Source organism: Pollachius pollachius (genome assembly GCF_949987615.1).
Source record: "Pollachius pollachius genome assembly, chromosome: 10".
Lineage (NCBI taxonomy): Eukaryota > Metazoa > Chordata > Actinopteri > Gadiformes > Gadidae > Pollachius > Pollachius pollachius.
In genome coordinates, this window is record NC_136943.1 from 14,614,873 (window position 1) to 14,636,452 (window position 21,580).

General features: G+C 43.5%; 1 protein-coding gene across 1 annotated transcript in view; it reads left to right on the top strand.

The window, feature by feature from the left end:
• The first annotated feature begins 12,926 nt into the window (after nucleotides 1–12,926).
• fgfrl1a (fibroblast growth factor receptor like 1a) overlaps nucleotides 12,927–21,580 on the top strand; it is a 57,023-nt gene continuing 48,369 nt past the window's right edge. Inside the window, exons 1-2 of the mRNA XM_079745234.1 lie at nucleotides 12,927–13,337; nucleotides 14,695–14,798. Of these exons, the coding sequence (XP_079601360.1) occupies nucleotides 14,735–14,798 (64 nt within the window). The 5' untranslated portion in view covers nucleotides 12,927–13,337; nucleotides 14,695–14,734. The remainder of the gene's footprint in view (nucleotides 13,338–14,694; nucleotides 14,799–21,580) is intronic.

Genomic DNA, 21,580 nt, shown 5'->3' on the forward strand with positions numbered 1-21,580 from the left:
TGTCGCGTTATGTTCTTTTGCGCACTCCTTTATTTTTTTTGTGTCTCTCGCTCTCTCCCTTTCTCTCCCTCCCTTCCTCCCTCTCCTTCTCCCCTGGCCGGCACAAGGACCATGTTGAGTAATGACCTCTGGTGTTCCACCGGTGGTGATCACATGATTACACTCAGAGTAGCTCATAAGGACAGCCAGGGGTCACATTGGAGAAAGAGGGACAGATTGGCGGGAGGGTTGGGGACAGAAAGAAAGGAAAACGGATGAAAATGGCTGGAAATGTGGAACTTTTGGAAGACAGTCAGAGAGCAAGCAAACAGATTGGATGGATTACAAATAGAATCGGACATGATAACAAGGATACCAGTGAGGTATGCAGAACAACACAACGTTTATAAACAACATTTTGAGAGAATGGAAGGCTAGAGGGGAAGGAAATGGGGCTTAAGAAGACGGGAAGAAGGAAGGGGAAAACTAGGAAAGCATGTACGGGTAGAAAATGAAAACAGAGGAGGAGTGGAGAGGAGGAGAGGAAAGAAGAGAAGAGGAGTGGAGACAGAGCTCTTGTGTCATCCCTGGTTATCTCTACCGGCAGAGAATATTTAAAACTTCCTTCACTGTGTATAAAAAAAGTTGAAAAATGAAATGGCTGTCATAATATTTGCACATGGAAATGCTTTAGTGAGCGATGGTCGACCTACCCCGTTTCCCTGGCTAACGGTCACTGCTGACGTCTGGATGACTAACAACGCCTTATGTTTATGGAATTATTCAAAGAGTTTGAAAGTTTGTCTGTACATAAGTCAGACAAAGTCTGGACAAAGTTAGACTTCTTTTTTTTACCAATACACAAACACACAACATCCCCCCCCCACACACACACACACACACCCCTTCCCCCCCAGCCACCAATCACAAACACAGTCCGAGAACACAAACACATTCAACGCCCTCATCCATTAAAACGCATACACATGTTTGCACACACACCATCGGAGAGAGAGAGAGATAGAGAGAGAGAGAGAGAGAGACAGAGAGAGAGACAGAGAGAGAGAGAGAGAGACAGAGACAGAGACAGAGAGACAGACAGAGACAGAGAGAGAGAGAGAGAGAGAGAGAGAGAGAGAGACAGAGACAGAGAGAGAGAGACAGAGAGAGAGAGAGAGAGAGAGGGTGCAAGAGCGGGATCATTCAATCTTGTGATTTTAGGATAAAGACTTTAAGGCTGTAGTAAACAGATTTTGGCCAGTCTCTGCTGCTCTGCTACAGGGAGTCCTCTGACCACCCACTCTCCTCTGTTCCCCATCAGCCCCCAGATATCCTCCAGACAGCCCTCTCATGTATCAGGCCAATGGGGGGAGCAGGGCCCCTGGCTGGGGGCCTTTGTCTCTGTCTCGTGTCTCAAGATCCAGTGGGGAGGACAAGGTCTCCGTGTCTTGGGCTGTAAGCCCAATATGGCCCCCTGTGTCTGGGGCGGGAAACCCAGGTGCATTGTGGGAGGGTTTTCATTTTCTGGGAAACCGTTTAATTAAATGAACTTGTTCTTAAATAATTTGAGGAAATATTCAACGTAATCTAGCAATTAGTAATACTTCCAGACCAGGTGAATAGACTCAACTTGCATACTTTTACCCTAACCGATACAGCCAGGCTGTGTATCAATTAAAAAAAAACACTAGAATATATTTACATACATAGTCATACATTCTTACTCCAACAGAGGTTGGATTAGATTTGTTTTAGATGACTGATATTAATTTAGATAGTGCATACTTTTTACGTGCTTAAGTTATGTAAATGCAGCTTTGCCAATGTGTGTGTGTGTGTGTGTGTGTGTGTGTGTGTGTGTGTGTGTGTGTGTGTGTGTGTGTGTGTGTGTCACAGGTGTGTCTTGTAAGAGATCAGTCACATGTGCTTGTAGTGAGACAGGAATTCTCTTCACTTCCTCTCTTTTCATTATGCTGTTCGTTTCCCCTCTCTCTTGCTCCTTCTCTCTCTCTCTCTCTCTCTCTCTCTTGCTCTGTCCCTCTCTCACTCTCTCTCTTGCTGTTTTGTTAGGTGTCATTGATCACTGGACTGTGAAGCCTGTTCCAGATATTTTGTTTCTAACTATCCGTTCAGGGAATCCTTTCCAAACTCTCCCTTCCGTCTCTATGGTGATTATTATTGATACACTAAGGTGATGGTTCCCTGTGCCTGCACTTTATGTGCATGTGTGCGTGGGTGTCACACTCAACCTATTGTAACCCCCCCCACCCCCTCCCTCTAATTGCCGCCCCTTCAAAGAAGAACAACAGATGACGCACAGATATGAGATTTCATCGGGAGATTGTGCGGTCGGACTTTAAAGGAGACTCTGAGCAGATTTACTCCTAATTAGGGAGTAACGTAAATATCATAAATCCGTAGGTATGTCATGTCATCCCCCCGTGGTCGGTTGGCTCCACTAATCCGAACAATGTGTGGGTATGAGAGTCTCGCTCTGCGTAATTAGGTCGTGAAACCTTGCAGAGCGCGTCGGCGGGCGGCTCTCGCTGCGCACCGCTTTGATAATGGCCACAGAGGCAGTAGGGTAAACAAATACGTCGTAAATTACAACGTGCGAACGAATATCAATTTAGTGTCTCTAATGAAGCCCTGTGCGGCGCTATAATGACCAAGGGAGAACAGTAATAATTAATAATTCCTCCCAAAAACTCTGGTGAAGTAGCGCCCCAAAAATGAGAAGAGGAAGAAATAGACCGCCTTCGGTGAATAAAAACAGGAACAGCGATATGCAACAGTTAATAGGAGGTAAGTGAGTGATAAGACTTGGTTTTAAACGAATAGAGGTTGAAAGGGAAGATCAAATCCAAATCCAAGGGGGGATTGGTCGTTTTCCCTAAATTGATGAATGAGCAAACTTCAATAAGGTCGTCCTCAAAGAGCCTTAAAAGGACTACATTGTGGTCTCTAGTGGTTTACAGAATGGTTACACAGAGTTGAAACCAATACATTTTTCTATTCACCCTCCCTGAAAGCAAGGTGGCCTCAGGACATATCTACTGTTTTTTCGATTTCTTAACAAGGCAAATACAAAATTATTATTATTATATATATATATATATATATATATATATATATGCATATATATATATACATATATATATACACATATATATATGTATATACATATACATATATATATATACATATACATATATATACATATACATATATATATATATATAGACATACATAGCATAGTTGCAACAAATTCTACCGACAGATTGTGCTCAATTAACCTTGGCAAAACACTGCAGTCAAAACCCAGCATGGTGTATGGTGTGTTTCTGCTGCCCATCCTGCAAGCTTCTAACCAACATCACAGACAGAGCTGTGGGAGGGTGTGCACCCCTTAAATCTCACAGAGCACCCCTCTGTGGTATTTGAAACATTCAACATTTGTCAACTAACTGCAGTCACTCTAAGAGAGAAGGATAGGAAGTGAGAGAGACCAAAAGAAAAAGGGAGAACGAGAGAGAGAACGAGAGATAGAGTGATGGAGGGAGAAAGTGAGGGGTAGAGACAAGTATAGAGAGAGAGAGAGAGAGAGAGAGAGAGAGAGAGAGAGAGAGAGAGAGAGAGGAGGGAGAGAGAGAGAGAATGATAATGGAGAGATGTCACGCTCGAAAAATAACAAAATAGTTACAAAACAAAAGGTATATTGGAAACAGTTCTGCTACGCCGGCACTCAGGATCAAAGGGGCCGTAGCCATGGTAACGGCAACAAACACATGAAGGTTGCATGTCTTCTCGTCTTGTTTATCCAGAGTGTGTATGTGTGAGCTTGTGTGTGTAGTCGACACTGTGTCAGAGAGTGTAAATGTTTTCATCCCAGTTTGATGTTCTTCGTATCCCCAGTCACGCTTCTCCCCCCACATGCGTATTGTGACTTTTCTTTCTGGAATAAGATCAGATAAATACATAACCAGAAGGATTTCTAGGCTCAACAGGTTTTATGTTTGTGTGTGTGTGCGTTGTGTACAATGCCAGTGTGAACTCGGTGGGTAACCTTCTGTGTGGGTATGTCGGATGTCTGAGGGTGTACTGGGATATCAATCCTGCATATGTATATATGTCTGTGTGTCTGTGTGTGTGTGTGTGTGTGTGTGTGTGTGTGTGTGTGTGTGTGTGTGTGTGTGTGTGTGTGTGTGTGTGTGTGTGTGTGTGTGTGAGTTTGTGTTAATGTCAATGTGTGTGTGCATCTTTAATGTGAGAATACCTTAGGGAGCGAATATATCTGTTAGGATTGATATCTGTGGATCTAGGAATGCAGAAGCTTGTTTATATGCTAACTAGCCTATGCTGTTGTATACAAGTAGGTGTGTGTGTGCATCTTTTGTGAAACAGAGGTCGATGTTGTTTTATTTTCGCCCATGTTTCTAGGCAACAGTCATGGTGGCAAGGGGTCGACAAGAAGGGTATTGTCAGAGGTGTGGCGTTAAGGAAGCCGTCGTCACGGAAACACAGAGTGAGAGACAGAAAGAGATAGCATCACAGAGACGTCTATCTATTTCACACACCAGATGTGTTTGTTTACTAATGTGCTTGTGTGGGTATGGGTCAGAAGAATGTGTGAGGTGGATGTGTGTGTGTGTGTGTGTGTGTGTGTGTGTGTGTGTGTGTGTGTGTGTGCGTGTGTGTGTGTGTGTGTCTGTGTGTGTGTGTGTGGGTGTGTGTCAGCATGAGGTGATCATCAGCATAGGATTACAGAGTTAGAATGGAGATCAGGGCCGTTAAGATTCAATGGTTAGTGCCACTGAACAATACACTCATGCATGTACACACACACACACACACACACACACACACACACACACACACACACACACCATCAGGAATTATCTCTGATGTGATGTTTCCTGTGTTTTGTCAGCCCTGAGGGATCACGAGGCCCCGTCCACTAAAGCTGAGTGTTATAGGAACTTTGTGTCAAGGTAGAGCATTTGAAATAATCATGAAAAATAATGAATGTTAATTAAACATATTGCTGAAACTCCTGAAACTATAGTGTACCAAGGACATTTTCAGTCAAATATACAGTATATTTGTGCACAATTGCGTCTCTGCATTAACGTGGAATAAAGTTTTTTGTGAATGACAAATTCACCTTACCCTGCTAACCTTGTGCTGATTGCTACAGCTAATCTGCAATCCCTCCAGTTGTTCATTAGTTTGATTTGGTCCTGCTCTTTGACGGTTATTAGCCTCAAATGTAAGTCGCTTTTGATAAAGGCTTCTATTCAATGACTCAATTGTAAATGAATTAAATTGCATGCGGTTGGCTGTGAATAAACAGAAAGGCATAGTTGTAAGGGTGAGAAAGTGCACGTTGGTCCGGGCCAGTGTTTACAAGGCCAGAATGAAACTCTGGCTGGCCTTGTCACACAAAAGGCATCCCAAATACAACATAAAATGAAAAATCAAGTGTTTGGTTGGCTGACAAATGGCTTCTCTCCACCACCATCACCACCCCACTTACTGTGGATGTTGGATGTGGCAGAGAGAAGTGAGGCATTCCTAAAGGCTGACCGACAATATGGAGAAATTGGTGGTGAAAGAGGTGACTTCTGAGGGTTCTAGCAGTATATTGTACAGCCCACTCAACAACGCACACATACATTACGTACGCACAATCATATTAAGAGTCACACACACACATACAGTCATCCCTGTCTGTAGAGCATGGCTTGCACACTGCAGGGTTAGGGGGTTGATTTCCAGTGGGGGTATGCAAGGTAAAAATGTCTGCACTAATGTAAGATTTACGGGATACGAGTGTTCACCCAATGGCACAATCTTATTTCTATAAAATAATATCAATAGACAGTTTTCAAGATCAGTGCATTTAGCCAATATTGCAGATATTGAATACCATACATTGATCTTTTCATTCATTCATCCATCATCAAATTTTCTATCTATCGTCATCCAGAGTTAAAAATGTTAAAAAATATGAATTGGATAAAAGTGAAACATGGCGTCTTGCCAATCCCACTAATAAATGACCGAGCCTTACCTGTGAAGATATTTTAGTCAGCTCCCCTAACAGAAAACAGGTGAGTGACCCAGCATTCAAAATAAAAGCCTTTAATTAATAACCTATTCCTTTTTTAGTGCCATGTACAGAATAAAAATATACATACAAGAAACAGCCCCTACACATCCAGACTAAGTAATTATCACACAATCACCTTGCATCGCTCAGAGTGAAAGAAAACAACATTATTTGAGAACGTTTTTCTTGGCAAAAAAAGTAACCGGGGGGCAGCTTCTAAATTGGTCTTAAAAGAAAGAAAACTGAAACGCAACCATGGTAACCTGAGTGGAATATAGGCAGAGAGCGCTTAAATACATCCAGTCTGAACTGGCCAGTAAATCAACCGATTAGCTGCACGTTGGGAATGCTTAAGATTGGATAAGGTCATTTGTGTATGGACGCTTACGTATGTTTTGCGTGTTTGTGTGTGTGACCATGTGTGTGTGAGCATGTGTACGTGTGTGGGTCCAAATTAATAGGCAGTAAGTCACCGCTGCCGCAATACTGTGGAATTCCTGTGGACTCCTACTGACTCTAACAGCCCATAAATACAGCCAGTTAAACTAGGTTGAACACTACATCTCTGGGGGCAGGATTTACAGGTGGGCAAACAGGCGGGAACCCTAGCGCACTGGGTGTGTGTGTGTGTGTGTGTGTGTGTGTGTGTGTGTGTGTGTGTGTGTGTGTGTGTGTGTGTGTGTGTGTGTGTGTGTGTGTGTGTGTGTGTGTGTGTGTGTGTGTGTGTGTGTGTGTGTGTGTGTGTGTGTGTGTGTGTGTGTGTGTGTGTGTGTGTGTGTGTGTGTGTGCGCGCGTGCGCGCGTGCGTGCGTGCGTGCGTGCGTGCGTGCGTGCGTGTGTCCGTCACGCACACCCAAACGTATGTGCACACTCAGTTTTTTTTATGTGTAAAGAAAGACAAAGATTAAGTGAGATTTAGAGATATAGATAGCGCTCTGCTTTTGACGTTTGGCTAGAAAAAGGTGATGGATGAGTCAGAGAGGATTACTGTACAGAGGAATCTACTCAACAAGGCTGTCTCACGTGGACCTGGAACAGTAATGCATGTATATGTAATTAACCCTTATTATTTGATTGCAAATTGCAGGTCAATATTATCAGTGAGATTCATCATTGTGTTTAAACTAACCAAAAGGTGGAGTTATGAGAATGATTGATATAAATACATTTATAAAATTGAACTATTCAAAAAGAAAATAATCCAGATAATTTCAGGTCATATTATGTAACATTGGAAATCCTTCTCATTATCAATGACAAGAGTGCACATTGTCCGTAAATAATCATAGTCATGTTATTCTTACCAACGCGATTGGTTTGTTGTTCTGAAAGGGTTAAGGGAAACTGTTAAGAGGTGGATGAACTAAGATCGGCCTCTATGTTAACACAGCAGATCCCGGTGAGTCCAAATTTCCCTCCTGCTGAAATGTGATCCATTTTGTTGCAATTCCGTGAACTTCACGTAGCCCATGTTTAAATCCTCATAATCCTGTATGGGGCGTTAGCATAGCAACACATGCTAAGAAACACATGCTAGCGTCACCGGTGCTTAGCAACACATGCTAAGCGCCGGTCAACAGGTTCAAACATATGTCGTTTGATTCGGACCCAGGGTTATGTGAGCATGTGAGGCAGTAGCTTGGTCTATTCATCATGGCCAAGCACTTCATTTATTCATCTGCGATGGGGTCAAAGGTCAAGTGTCGAGAGGGGAAGGGGGGATGCTATTCTCAGTAACTGAGCTGTCACAGTGAAGTTGGGCTGTTGGGCTAGTGAGAAGAGAAGTGAATTTAGCTAATCAAGTCATTAACACTGGTTTTTGGAGACAGAATGAACAACGACCCAGTGGTGTTCAGTTGACGTAGAGTAATTGTTGTGGGAAAGGTCAGAAACACACAAGAGTTGTGTGTCTTTCTTAGTGTGCAAAACACACATGCACGCACACACGCACGCACGCACACACACACACAACTTTGAGTTTCCTCACAAGCATCAACTGGCAGCATTCTCACTATTGTGCATTTCAGAAAAAGCTGAGAGTAAATAATTCATCATCTCATCCATTCTCTCATTTATTCAATTTTATAACATATAATATGTTTAGGTTTCATGAAAAAAGACAGGTTTTATGTCAAAAACACAAAGCTTTGCTATACAACCAAATGATGTAAAAATGTTTTCATTAAATAAAACTTCTTTGGGGGGCTTTGCATTTGTATGAAAAATTGAAATCCTTGTTATGGCTTTGAGTTGAAAGTTGTATTTTCATTGTCTTATACTTTCTTATTTAAGCCAACTAATTGTATTAATTTTCATTGGCAAAGGACCGGTCGGTTTTGATTGCATAAAACGTGTGTGGCTGCCCACCTGTTGCACACTGATCAATGTGCAACAGGTTAAACCAGCAAACATCACACACGCTCTTCTCCTGCACTGCAACATGGAGCACCAGTTCATGAAGCATTGTCTGCAAACCTTTACAATAAACCATACTTCCAACACCACCATCCTGTGCCCTTTTCCGGAGGAGCCAGGTGAAAGTTGGCAAGGTGGAGTGGGAGCCACCTAGATGGCGTGAAGCATTGACATTTACACCGGCACACAGTGGGGGGCCTCTCAAGGGCAAGAAAGGACACAGGATGGGGTCCTTTCTCAATGGTCAACAGGTGTGCAGCCTCGGCCAGCACAACAGTCCAATCTGTCTGACTCGGTCCAGGGGAGGCTGCTTCAACCAGCCATCATCCACACAGACAGTACTGTTGTTTTTATTGCATAAAACAGGGATGATTCATTAATTAGTTTGTGTTTGTAATCTTCTGTTGTGATTGCATAGAATAGGGATGATTCATTTATTAGTGTGTGTTGGGCAGTGTTCTGTTTTGATTGCATAGATCAGTTTTAAGTAAGTTAACCAATCTTTATTTTGGCAGGGTGCGAGGAAATAATGCTTGAAAATCAAAAACACTTTGGAATGAAAAGTGTGCTTGAACAGTGTATGAAGTGTATGTAGGTCAGTCTCTTAAAACTGACTTCTCTCTCGCTCTCTTACACTCGTTATCTTCTGCTCTTTCTCATCTCCTTCTCCAATACACTGCTCCCACCCCACTCTTTATTCGTTTACCCCTCTCTACTCCCATACCAAGTCTTTCTCTTCCACAATCTCCTGTCTTACTCTCTGATCATCATCTCTCTTTCACTCTCTCTATCCCTCCCTCTCATCTCTTCTTCTCTCTCTCCATTTTCCATAATCAGTGCCCAGCTTGTAAAAACAGAATATAGAATCAAACTCAAACCACAGCTTTGAAAATTACCAAATTCCTCCATAAACGAAACACACATACACACACTCAAACTCACATACACAATATTGTACATGAACACTTTAATATATTGTACAGAACATAATCCAGGCATACCCTTGAACATAAACAGTGGACACGCACACACGCACACATTGCACTTCTACACACGCAAAAATGTACCAGACATAAACTATAGGAAATAAGAAAACGAAACATAACATGAGAACATACATTGATGCCAGCCAGAACATACTTGAACATTCACATGAATATCTCAAAAGAACACACAGTCACAGTGTGAAGTGTGAAGGAGAGAGACTCACTGTACACGTACAGCAGTAATAGTCTCTCGCACTGTTTTCCTCCTTCCTTCATGCCTTAGAAACCTAGCCAAGGCCGCTTCATAGCCCTATACCACCAACCTGGCCACGCCACTCTAACAACCGACTACACCACCCTAGCAACCAGGCCATGCCATCCTAGCAACCGACATTGTCACCCTAGCAACAAGCGATGTCACATAACGACCGTTTACATCACCTTATCAAACGGCACTGACACCCGAGCGAGTGTGTGTCTTCTGGGTCTACGTGGAAACATCAGAGCTGTATTTAGGTATTGAGAGCTAAACTCAGTGACTTTGTTTTGCCACGTGTAACAGATGATGGAGGCGATTCACTTGATACAGGATTAAGAAATAAGGATGGAATCGAACCAAACCAAAATCACATCCAACCCTAACCGCGTCAGGCATGCAGTCCAGTCTCACACCCCTTGCACAACTTCATCCATTACGAGAGAGTGTGTAAAAACAGGCCAGAAATGTAGAAGAATAACCAGCTAATCACGATCGGTCATAAGAAAACCCCAAACAAAAAGCTTTTGATATTATGCCTGTAGGATACGTGATATTCCTCTGGGGTAGAGAACTGATACCCAACTAATCATCAATACTCCAATGATGTCAAACATAATCAAATGAACTCATGTGTATGTGTGTGTGTCTGTTTGTGTGTATCTGTGTGTGTGCGTGGCTGTGTGTGTCAGCTACCAGGGTGCCAGCTATAGCTTTAGCTTCAGATGAGTTTGCCTTTATACAGTGTTCTGGCCTTAAAGTATTGGCAGCCACCACATGAGCTACTACTCAAGGTCAAGATTATCTCAGCTCTGCCTGGGTTTTTCTCTCTCTGTCGACGTCCAGCTACGAGCGTTACGGTTGGACAACGGGGCAGTGGTAGAAAACAAATGGACCTTGGAAACTGCGTGTTGGGACTCGTAGGGAACCAACGGACCGGTCCTGCGGAGACTGTGGGTTTCCCAGTGGTCATGCTGGGAGAGACTTGGGCTATTTGTCTCTCTGGGTCGCTGTGTTCGCTTTTTGTATGGGTTCTCTTTCAAATTCTATACATCTATGTGCGTATTTGCCCACCAACATAATGTTTAGCATGAGGCATGTATAGCAGGCATCTTGGATATAAATCAAAAATGTACACCACAGGAGACGATGCAGTGCTCTAAACTCTGGGAAGCAGGGATGCTCATGCTGGGTGGGGGTGTGTGTGTTTGTGTGTGTATGTGTGTGCGTTGACATTTTTCAGCCATTACTGGTTTCAATACCAACTTCAAACACGACCCTCCCCCCCCCCCCCCCCACAAGCACACACACACACACACACACACACACACACACACACACACACACAGAAAATCAAACCAATAAGGTACACACTTGCAATGTGGAACATATGTATTATATACTGTGCGCACAGTCAAAGGCACACACACGCGCACGCAGGCACGCACACACACACACACACACACACACACACACACACACACACACACACGTGAAATCAGTTCCTGACTATACTTTGCACAGAACATGAATTTCAGTGAGCCGTCGTCAGCTATTTTCCTGCTACCCTCCACAGCATATAACTGCTACTAGACTACACATAAAACAATGACCAATCGGTGTGCCAGGTGTGTGAGTGTGTGTGTGTGTGTGTGTGTGTGTGTGTGTGTGTGTGTGTGTAAGTGTTAAATGTGTGTGCGTGTGTGTGTGTGTGCGTGTGTGTGTGTGTGCGTGTGTGCGTGTGTGCGTGTGTGTGTGTGTGTGCTTTTGCGTGTGCAAGTGTGTGTTAAAGATATTTGTGGATTTTAACAACAATCTGGCCTTCTATGTTAATATGGAACACTGGTATGCTCAACCTATTTGTCAATTAAACAAAAGGTAATAATCCAGACAAGGATAACTTCAAGTTAAAACATATTTTCGACATGATACTGAAAGTCGCTAGAGTTGCTTTTATTCACAACATCTGAGTAGCTATACTTGTTTCAACCGCATCGGTCCAAAGTACAGCCGTACTATTCACCGTCACATCGTCAGACTCACTCATAACTTCGGTAACTTATATCGTCACTTCGGTAACCTATGGTGCAGTGGTATACAATGGTATAACCCAACTGTTAACCCAAGATATTAACTTTGCTATATGATTGGTACTGCTTGCGATGGGCCTACGTCTACGGAGACACCTGACCAGCCTCGCCCGCCCCTTAGACAATAGTGTGATTTTCCCCAAATCACCACCAGAGAGCGCTGTTGCTCTAAAGTTGTAAAAATTTTAATTGAAAACTAGAACGATACCTGTATGTAACACGGATATATGAAGAGAAGATAAAGAGGAACTTTCGGAATGACAACCGATTAATGCTTTTGTCAAAGAATTGACTGACGTTGCATCGTGGCTGTAGCAGTGACTTACCTCAAGGTGGCAGTGTTGATCTAAATCAATGCAAGTTGCGGAATTCAAGGATGGTATAGAAGTAAAAAACAAATAGGCCTACTATTTTTGCATCGTTAGATATTTTCATAGACATGCAAGACGTGCATTGTTAGAATAATAATATTGCATACTTTTTTAAGGCCTGTAATAAGCTATTTAAATGTTTTTAGTTAGATTTAACTTGATAAAATTAGCAAGTTGAAGGAATATTAACATCCTAACAAGAAACATCTGTGCTTCTTCCTCTGCATCGTGCTTGCTCATGAATATGTAGGCAAAGCTTTTTTTGATACCTTTGGCATCTTTTTATTTAAAATTCAACAGGCCTTTATTTGATTCGGGCTCTTTACAACCGTAGACGGGTTACAACCGGCCTCGTTTACCCTGATATATTAAATCAGCCAATATGCTGTAACACATTGTATTTTGAAACATCTTATTTTTTTTATTCACACAGGGTTCCAGTCGAGACCGCAGAAGGCGATCACTTAAAGCTAAACCTAATAAATAAAGCTGATCAAAGCTAACTTAATAGTTCGAAACGAATAGCATTAGAAGAAATTAACCATGCGTCTGCTGCGTTTTTCCACCAAATTTCAACAGCAGCTATCCTCTGCTCTGGTTGGTTGAAAGTTCCGCGCTGGGAAGGACTCGAGCGTGACCACTCCGCTGCTTGTTTTCTGCTCGCGGCGGCAGAAACCCGGAGGCGATACAGTAACACCGTGCGCTTAATGAACACAGGAAACATTTATCTTTTCTCCATTCAGATCATAATTATTTCATCTTTTTAGTCAACAGGCGGAAATACGAGCAGATTTTTTTCTTTCCGATTACTGCTATTCTGTCTCTGTCTCTCTTTCGCTGTCATTCAGAATTAGTACCACTGAAGGCACATTTTAAGCGCTCAAGTGTGTGCGCTTGTTCTTTTTATAACTCTAAACTTTTTCTACAGTGGCTTCACTGGGTCATTCCGCCTTTTAATTAATTCATCAAAACTATCGATACGCGGTTGTCCTGGCTAAATCTTCGTTTCTGAATGTGTTGATCTGTTGCTGATGAGATCGATTGGACCCATTGGGACCAGCACAGTATGTTGAAATAAAAAAGTGGATAACAAACTGAGGAATATCTTTCATCCCTGCTGAATATCAAAGTAAGTTGGATTTTCATTTTAGATGCACACACTCAAATGTGTCTGTTTTGTATAGCCGACACTATAGCATCTCATCGTTGGTGACTCTTTTGAGATCGTATTTAATTATATTTGCATTCATACTCACATCGTTTTGTGTTTGTTCGTTCAGGGGACATTTTTTATGTACCTGAAGAGATGTTGCGAGGAGATGATTGGAAACTGACAGATGTGACAGATGTGGCAGATGTGGTCATGATGTCGCATCTCCTGCATTGAAACGGGATCCTACACCGTGAGGGTCACAGAGGAATTTGTGGAAGAAATAGCTAGAGTAAAGAGGGACTGCTTGACAGGTGGCCCAAGTAATTCGATAATGCAAATACTAAAGCATTTTTTGGAACCTTACAGGAAAGGTGTCTGCCCTCACTATTCATGTTGGAGCAGACTTGATTCCCTACAAAGTAGAATTTGCAATCTGCAATTTTTCTATTGCATCATAACATTTTTGATTAAATGTTGAGACCTCTAGGGACATTTGAAACTGGGTAGCATACATCGTATTGGACGGTATATTGAACGAGCATATGTTGGAGGATAATTCAAGATAATGCTCGGGAAACATGGATCATATAGTTTATAAGACATGGAATGCAGTTAATATTTGTATGAAACTGCCCTTTATGTCAAAATGACTACAAGTATTGGAATAAATCACTATTTAGAGGGATTGAGCCATGAAGTATCACACAATTTAAATGAATTCCTAGGCTATATTGAAGATTGAGTGCAAAACAAAAATTAATGCAGGGATTGATAAAATTATCAAAAAGTGTTCACATGACTGATACAGCTTTGCAGTCCGACTGTTCCGACGATTCTTGTTAGTATCCAGGTGTTGTATGTTACGTATACATCAAAATATGGCCTCTGAAACCTGATTAGAAAGGACATATCATATTATGTTGAGCTTCCTGGAAATGTGTGTATGCGTGCCTGTGTGTACATGTGTGTGTGTGAATGTGAGTGTGAGTGTTAATGAGTGAATCTATGTAATCAATACTATAGTGAGTTATTTTAATTTGAACCAACTGCAGAAAAGTATGACAACTCACCATCTAAATTACTTTCGCTGTGACTTTGCCCTTCTTATCAAATCAACAAAATGTTTCTAAATAATGTTGTTGTTAGTACACTGGGCATGGGACGTTCGTTATAAGGATAGACCATGAAAAGAATCTGGGATCCAGAATCTGTGATACACCAGAACCGATCGAATAATTTATCTCCAACAACATAACACCTTTATCCTTTCACCATTAATTGTCTATGTTTATCTTTGTGTGTTTCACTTTTCTAAACTTTCTTCTTGTTTCAGGTTGTAGGGTGAGGACATACATCGTGGTCTGTCAGCCATAATGAATCTTCTATGGATCTGTCTGTTTCTTCTGGAGTCTGTCTGGACAGCCAATGCTGTGCGAGGTAAACTCCATCACACCCTTCACACCCTATGAACATATTGTTTATGAAGTCAAGAGCCAAACAACACAAATACTAATCAAAGCAACAACAATACCACCCACAGCAAGTTGTTAAGTTGTTTAACGTAGAAAGCCGAAGCATCTTTATTTGTACCATGGAGAGAAATACGTGCGTTTTGAGAAGAAGTCTGATTCTGCTCATTGTATAGTTCTGCACACACACATACACACCCTATCGTTTCTTCGGTTGAACATCGGGGGCGGCATATGGCTCAGGAGGTAGAGGGGGTTGGCTGGTAACCGGAAGGTTGCTAGTTCTATCACAGGCTCCCCATAGCTAAGTGTCCCTGAGCAACACACTTCACACCGACTGCTCCTGACGAGCTGGCTGTCGCCTTGCATGGTTGTGTGAATGTTTGTATGGATGGGTGAGTGTTATAGTGTGAGGCAATATTGTAAGGAGCTTTGAGTGGCCACTGGTTTGAAAAGCCCTATGTAAATGCAGTCCATTTGACATCCTCATAATGACTTCTCCTTTATTGCGTTCTAAACTAATCAAAATAACAACAACAAGAGCCAGGGGAGAAAGCTGTAATAAACAACAGCAAATCCTGCATGCAGTCTGCAGTGTGGAGGTCATACCTCCTGACCCTCACAGAGCTAACAGGGCCCCCCAGCAGTGCAGGGCCAGAGGGGTCGAAGCAGTACCCCGACCAGGCCGAGGAGTGAGGGCCAATGTCGGGCTGCTCAGCAGGCTGGCTGGGGTTGGTGGATTGTGGCATGATTGGTGATGAGTGATTGGTGACCATGCTGCGTTCAGCGAGCTATGCTGCCAGACACGGGGAAGGAAAGTAAACACAGGGCCGCAGACTGCCCAGAGATCAGATTAGATTAGCCAATTAGAGATGTTTGCTGTGCAATGCCACAGTGCTTCCCCCCTTCCTTCCTCCCCTCTCCATCCCTCACCGCCAGTGAATGGAGCCTTGGGCAGCTGGAGGAGGAAGGAGGGGGCGGAGGAGGAGGAGGAGGAGGTGCTTGAGGTAACGTTCAGCAGAGCGGCGAGGGGAAAACAATGAGAAGAGAAGAGAATGACTTTGAATTAAAAAGTGTAATCAAGAAAACAAGTGGGGGGAGAGAGGGGGAGAGAGAGAGAGAGAGAGAGAGAGAGAGAGAGAGAGAGAGAGAGAGAGAGAGACAGAGCCCATTGCAAATAAATGAGGAGGGGGAAAGAGTTGCAAAGAGGGGGAGGCTAAGAAAGAGGAGAGAGCAAGTGGTGTGACGGAGCGAGGGGCAGGGGGTGGAGGGTTCAGGAGAGAAAGAGAGAAGAAGCGAAAGGACAAAAGAAGGAGGCAGAGGAGAAACCCGGCTCTTCCTCAGATCTCGGAGGGAGACCATCGTAACGGCTCAGTGAGCACTGCTAATGTCTGTCTTGTGACCAACCTGAGCGAGGGCTCTGCCTCTCCTCCATTCTTCTGCGTCCTCCACCTTCCCGACCCCCTTACCAGGAATAACCCATAGAGAGAGCCAGTCATGCTGGTTAATTATTGAAGTAGTTGGTTGACGGTTAAGGGATTGCCAAATGTAATCGATTTGTCCAACAGCAACAACAGCTAGAAACTTGACCAGAATCGAATTTCTCATGTAGCGAGTGTTGACTGGGCCAGGCGAGAAATAGGCTGTTTGTGAGGCCAACGAGGTGCGAGTACTGACTGGTAGTGACTGTACTTGAGCTTTCTTATGCTTTAATTTTGCCTAACTGAACTGAAAACCGACTTTCTTTTTCGTTATCTTCAAATATTTCTTTTGCGATTTTGATGCTGTTGAGTTCTCACTATGTATTTCAGAAGAAGCTCAGATGCTCTTTGACCGCATGATATGGTCATCGTCTCTGTCAAAGTATAAATGTGCAGAGCTCCCCCTTTTAATGTATTTGAAAACTGCGGTTCACAGATTCGAATGATCGAGGAAAGAAAAAGCACAACAGTGTTCTCCTTAATTCGATCAAGACTTATTTCCATGAAACGTGAAAAGGCCCTCCATTTTGGAGAATTAGATAACGGCCTGCAGGTTGCCGTGACCCTTGGGATAATCAGTGTTAATGCCCTAATGGGGGCTGGGAGATTGGCGGTTGTGTAAATGTACTCGCTGTTCCTCCCAGTGACCCCAGCAGCCTCCAGCCGACCAGCAGCAGCAGGCAGGGGAAATAATAGCTAAACTGGCCCTCGTGTGAGCGAGGAACCGCAGCCAAAACGTCTGCCAGGAAACTACACTATGCACTCGTACCTGGTTATGAACAGCAGTTTCCACTGGGAGGGGGTTCTTCAACAGCCACCTTGGTAGAGGGACAACTGGGCAAGGGGCATAGGGTAAGATATAGATAGAAAGAATGTGTGGACAGAGAGAGCGATAAGGAAGGAGGAAGGATTGCAGGTTGTCCAATAAGGGCAGAAGACAGAATAAAAAAATGGTTGAAGGACAGAAGGACAGAAAGGAAGAAAGAAAGAAAGAATGAAAGAAAGAAAGAAAGAAAGAAAGAAAGACACTAACAGGTCCTTATTAAAGCAGCAGCTGAAGCACATGGACAGCCCACCACACAATCACAGTGTGTGTGTGTGTGTGTGTGTGTGTGTGTGTGTGTGTGTGTTTAGCCAGGCATGAGACACAGCAGCTGAGAGATTATCATTCTTTCCTGTTAGCTAGCTAGCTGCAGTAGTGTTCGGGTCACTGCATTGTATGGGGCCAACATGCTTGACATTAACTGTTCTCATAATATGTTCAATTTTAATTATGTTTAATGTTTAATACTTCATCCACTTTTGTGTGTGTGTATGATACCTCAAAACTCTACTTAAGTAAAAATCTCATAATATAAAGAATGAATGCTTCTGTGATTATTTCGACACAAAGGTATAATATATCATTGTTATAATGATATTGACATAATATTATATATTAAGAAAGCCATTCTCAGTTTTGAGGTTGACATTTAGTCACACGCTGCAATTTCCTCGTAAAGGAGAGCACTTCTTCATGTGCGTGTTGTGAAAAATGCAGTCTGCAACATTTACCCTCAACACTAACGATTAAACAGTGCAGGTCACTGGTCTGGGTTTTGCGTTCTTGGTCCAAAGATAAGAAGATGAATCGCAAAATGTATTATTAGGGCTGGTTTTACTTTCTCTGGCTCTCTGGATACAGAAGAAAAGGGAGAAATGGGGGGTTTAGGTGAAAAGACAGGGACAGAGAGAAAAACAGAGAAAGGTACTTTAGACAAACCACTCCTTGAAGAGTAAACGAGCACATACCACAGACAGATGCTAAAACTAACAACGCACACACAAACACACAAACATATACACACACACACACACACACACAAACAAACCCTCACACACAAACATTGTTATATGAGTGTGAAAGCCTTGAGAGACGCAGCTAGTGGATGTAAATACCGGCAGATAACAGTTTTATGATCTCCAGGTGAACCTCCTCTCCATCTGCATTTGGCAGAACAATTAGCCCTCTATACTGGATGCATTCACTGCTGCTCTTCACTGGCCTTCTTTGCTGCTCCTCTTGGGCGTTTCTACCCTATTTTATTGTCTACAAGTCATCAATGAACAGGTCGTGGGCCAGGGTATCTTGCTCAAGGAAGACTGGAGGTTAGGCTCTGGGCATTTAGCATCGAAACCATGATCCTTTGGGATCTTGAGTTGAAAACCTATAGCCTCTCTCCTGTGCCCCCTTTTTGCTGTTCCACAGGGATAAGGACTTTCTTCCATCAATTATGTATGTGGGAATCCTGGCAAAATAGCAGTAGATGTTTATTTTGCTGTTGAAAGACAGTGAGTTATAGCCCCTTTGCGTTTGTTTGTAAAGGAATCCTAAATGCTCCTCTAAGAAGCAAATATTTTACCTCATGGTTATTGTATTTAAATGTGTCTGTGTGAGGGGGATGGCCTGGAGAGGGGTTACAGAAAGTGTGTGTGTAAAGTGTGTGTGTGTGTGTGTGTGTGTGTGTGTGTGTGTGTGTGTGTGTGTGTGTGTGTGTGTGTGTGTGTGTGTGTGTGTGTGTGTGCGTGCGTGCGTGCGTGCGTGCATGCGTGCGTGTTGTTTACATAGTGATTATGAGATAGGAGACATCTTCAAAGTGCTTTAATGGCTCTCTTAGGTCCTCGTGTTAAGTCATAATGGCCGGACCAAATGTGGTAGGTGTAATGAGTTCCAGACCCCGGACCAGGTCTGCTCCCTGCTTCACCTGGTGGCCCTGCAGTAGACCACACTGCTGGGTTCCTCCCCACACCTCCCACCACAATACTGTTTACTATCCCTGCTCTTCTGTTGCTTATGCAGAGAGTCATGAAAGTATTGTCCCTGCTGGTAAATATTTGAATAATTTGTATAACTGGGAGTTCATAACAAAACTTAAACAAAAACATTCATGATATTCATCAAATGTATACATGAATAGTAAGCTTAACCACGATTGTTTTAAAACATTGTGCAGCTTTTTGACTTGTGGTTTGAGATTTGAGATTCTTAATATCTGGAGAATAAACCTCTCTCTCACTGACTCTCTTGCTTTCGCTCTTCACAAATGTGTAATCAAGATTAGTTACCACAGACCAGCATGGAGACATACTTAACAAACTCTGGTGGTGGAAGCCTTTTTGTTTTTAGAAATGACCACCAATAATATAAAAACATTACAAAATCCCTTAACGATAAAGTTTTCCTCATCCCAACATTTAATAATGTTGATCTATGTCCCAGAAGTATGAAGTCACTGTCACAATACTGATGTCACTCCCCAGGGGGCTCGATGGCCTGGTAGAGAGGCCCTCATCCATCTGCTTTACGGGGCCCGTTAATGATAGACGCTATTAGTCTGAGCTAAGATAACGTCCACGTTAGCTTTAACCTGTGCTTGGGAAGTCTGCTTAGCAATTAAAGGGGTGTAAAGGGGTGTGTGTTGGGGGAGGAAGGAAGGAAGGACTGAGGAATAGGGGTATAAAACCAGTGTACTAGCCTTAGAGATGGAGGGGGTGAAAGAAAAACATCACAAATAGAGGTGAGTGTGAAAGACCTAGTGCTGGTTATCTCTCTCTCTCTCTCTCTCTCTCTCTCTCTCTCTCTCTCTCTCTCTTACACACACACACACTCAGACATGCGTGCTGTATTGCTGTGTGTGGGGAGCCCTGTGGCGCCACAGGGCTGTATGGTGGTCTCGGTGGGTTTGGGGTATGTTTGGTCAAGCTACAGCACTCAGGGTCAGAGGTCAGAAAGTGGAGCGGGGAGGGGTCGACACATGTATTTTTCTTTATGTGCGTGTGTATCTGTGTGTGTGTGTGTGTGTGTGTGTGTGTGTAGAACGAGGTCGCCGAGACCAAATGCCTGCACCAAAGGGAGTCTGCAATAACACACAGAGACACACACACACAAGACGGTTCTCTCCAGTGGTCTGTGTCACGCAGTATGTTTCTCTTTGTCCTTCAGTGACTCCCGACTTCACTCTGTCTCTCTCAGACCTTCCTCCTGTTTGTCTTTCATTCCTGCTCTCTCTCGCTCTCTCTCTCTGTCCCCTCCACACACACACACACACACACACACAAACTGAGTGTCCAGCTGTTATTCCTGATGGTGTTACAAATGAGACGTTGAAAGGTGATCGTGGGGACTGGAGGCACAGAGCTTTGTTTTCTTTAGGCTCCGCTCTGTCAGCCTGCATGGAGGAGGGGAGAGCAGCTGTGTGCATATGGGTCTGTTCGTGTGTGTGTGTGTGTGTGTGTGTGTAAGTGTATGTGGGCAGGATAGATGAGAGAGAGAGAAACATAAGCGAGAGGGAGAGAGAATGATGCGCGCTGATAGGGGAAACAGAGATGAAGCGACGCACGGGTATCTTCTCACCAGCGTCCCCAGCCTGGTTCCTGATTGACATGTCAAAGCTACCAATCACTCTCTCTGCCCTGTGTGGCTTCCCCGGCCCCCTGCTGTTGTGTATTGGACATACAGGTGACCTTTGACCACAGGATGTGGACGCTGATTAGTGGCAGGATGCCAGAGCCAGACAGGGTAGCAAACGGTGACGTCGCTGAAGGAGTGCGTGTCGCGCTTCGGCTGGCTCACTCTAATCACCACATTTAGCCCCGAATATATCAGACACGGTCAATTTACTCCAGCACCAACGACTTCCCTCAGTTTGCGCTCAATAGTTTGAGCAATATCACTGACTTGGTTTAAGTGCTGCAACGCAACGGCAAGCAGGTATGCAAAAGCAACCGTGGCTCTTACTTTAGCAGTGATAAGTTAACGGTAGCATGGGTCACAGGACCACCTGACGATGCAAAGCGGCTGAGCCTGTATGCCGCACGCATGCAAGTTACACACACACACACATACATCTTTTCCACGACACATACACTCTCTCACACACACACACACACATACACACACACACACACAGGGTGCCAGCTGTCGAAGTGGAATTCATACTGCAGTGGGAATGTAAGAACACTCTGAGAGAAGGGGGGGGGCTCAGAAACACTAGCATTTGAGGGTGTGTCTGTGTGTCTGTTTGTCTGTGTGTGTGTGTGTGTGTGTGTGCTCTTGCCGTTTGGTATCATGAGAAAAGGCCCATTGCACAATGGTGCTAGTTGTGGGTCACATCATCAACTTTTTCAGTAGTTTACAGCACCTTTCTGTAGTTTAAAGCACTTTTTCAAGTATTATATCGCTCCTTACTGCATCAGTGAGCTTTGATTTGTGTTTTAATATTTCTCACTA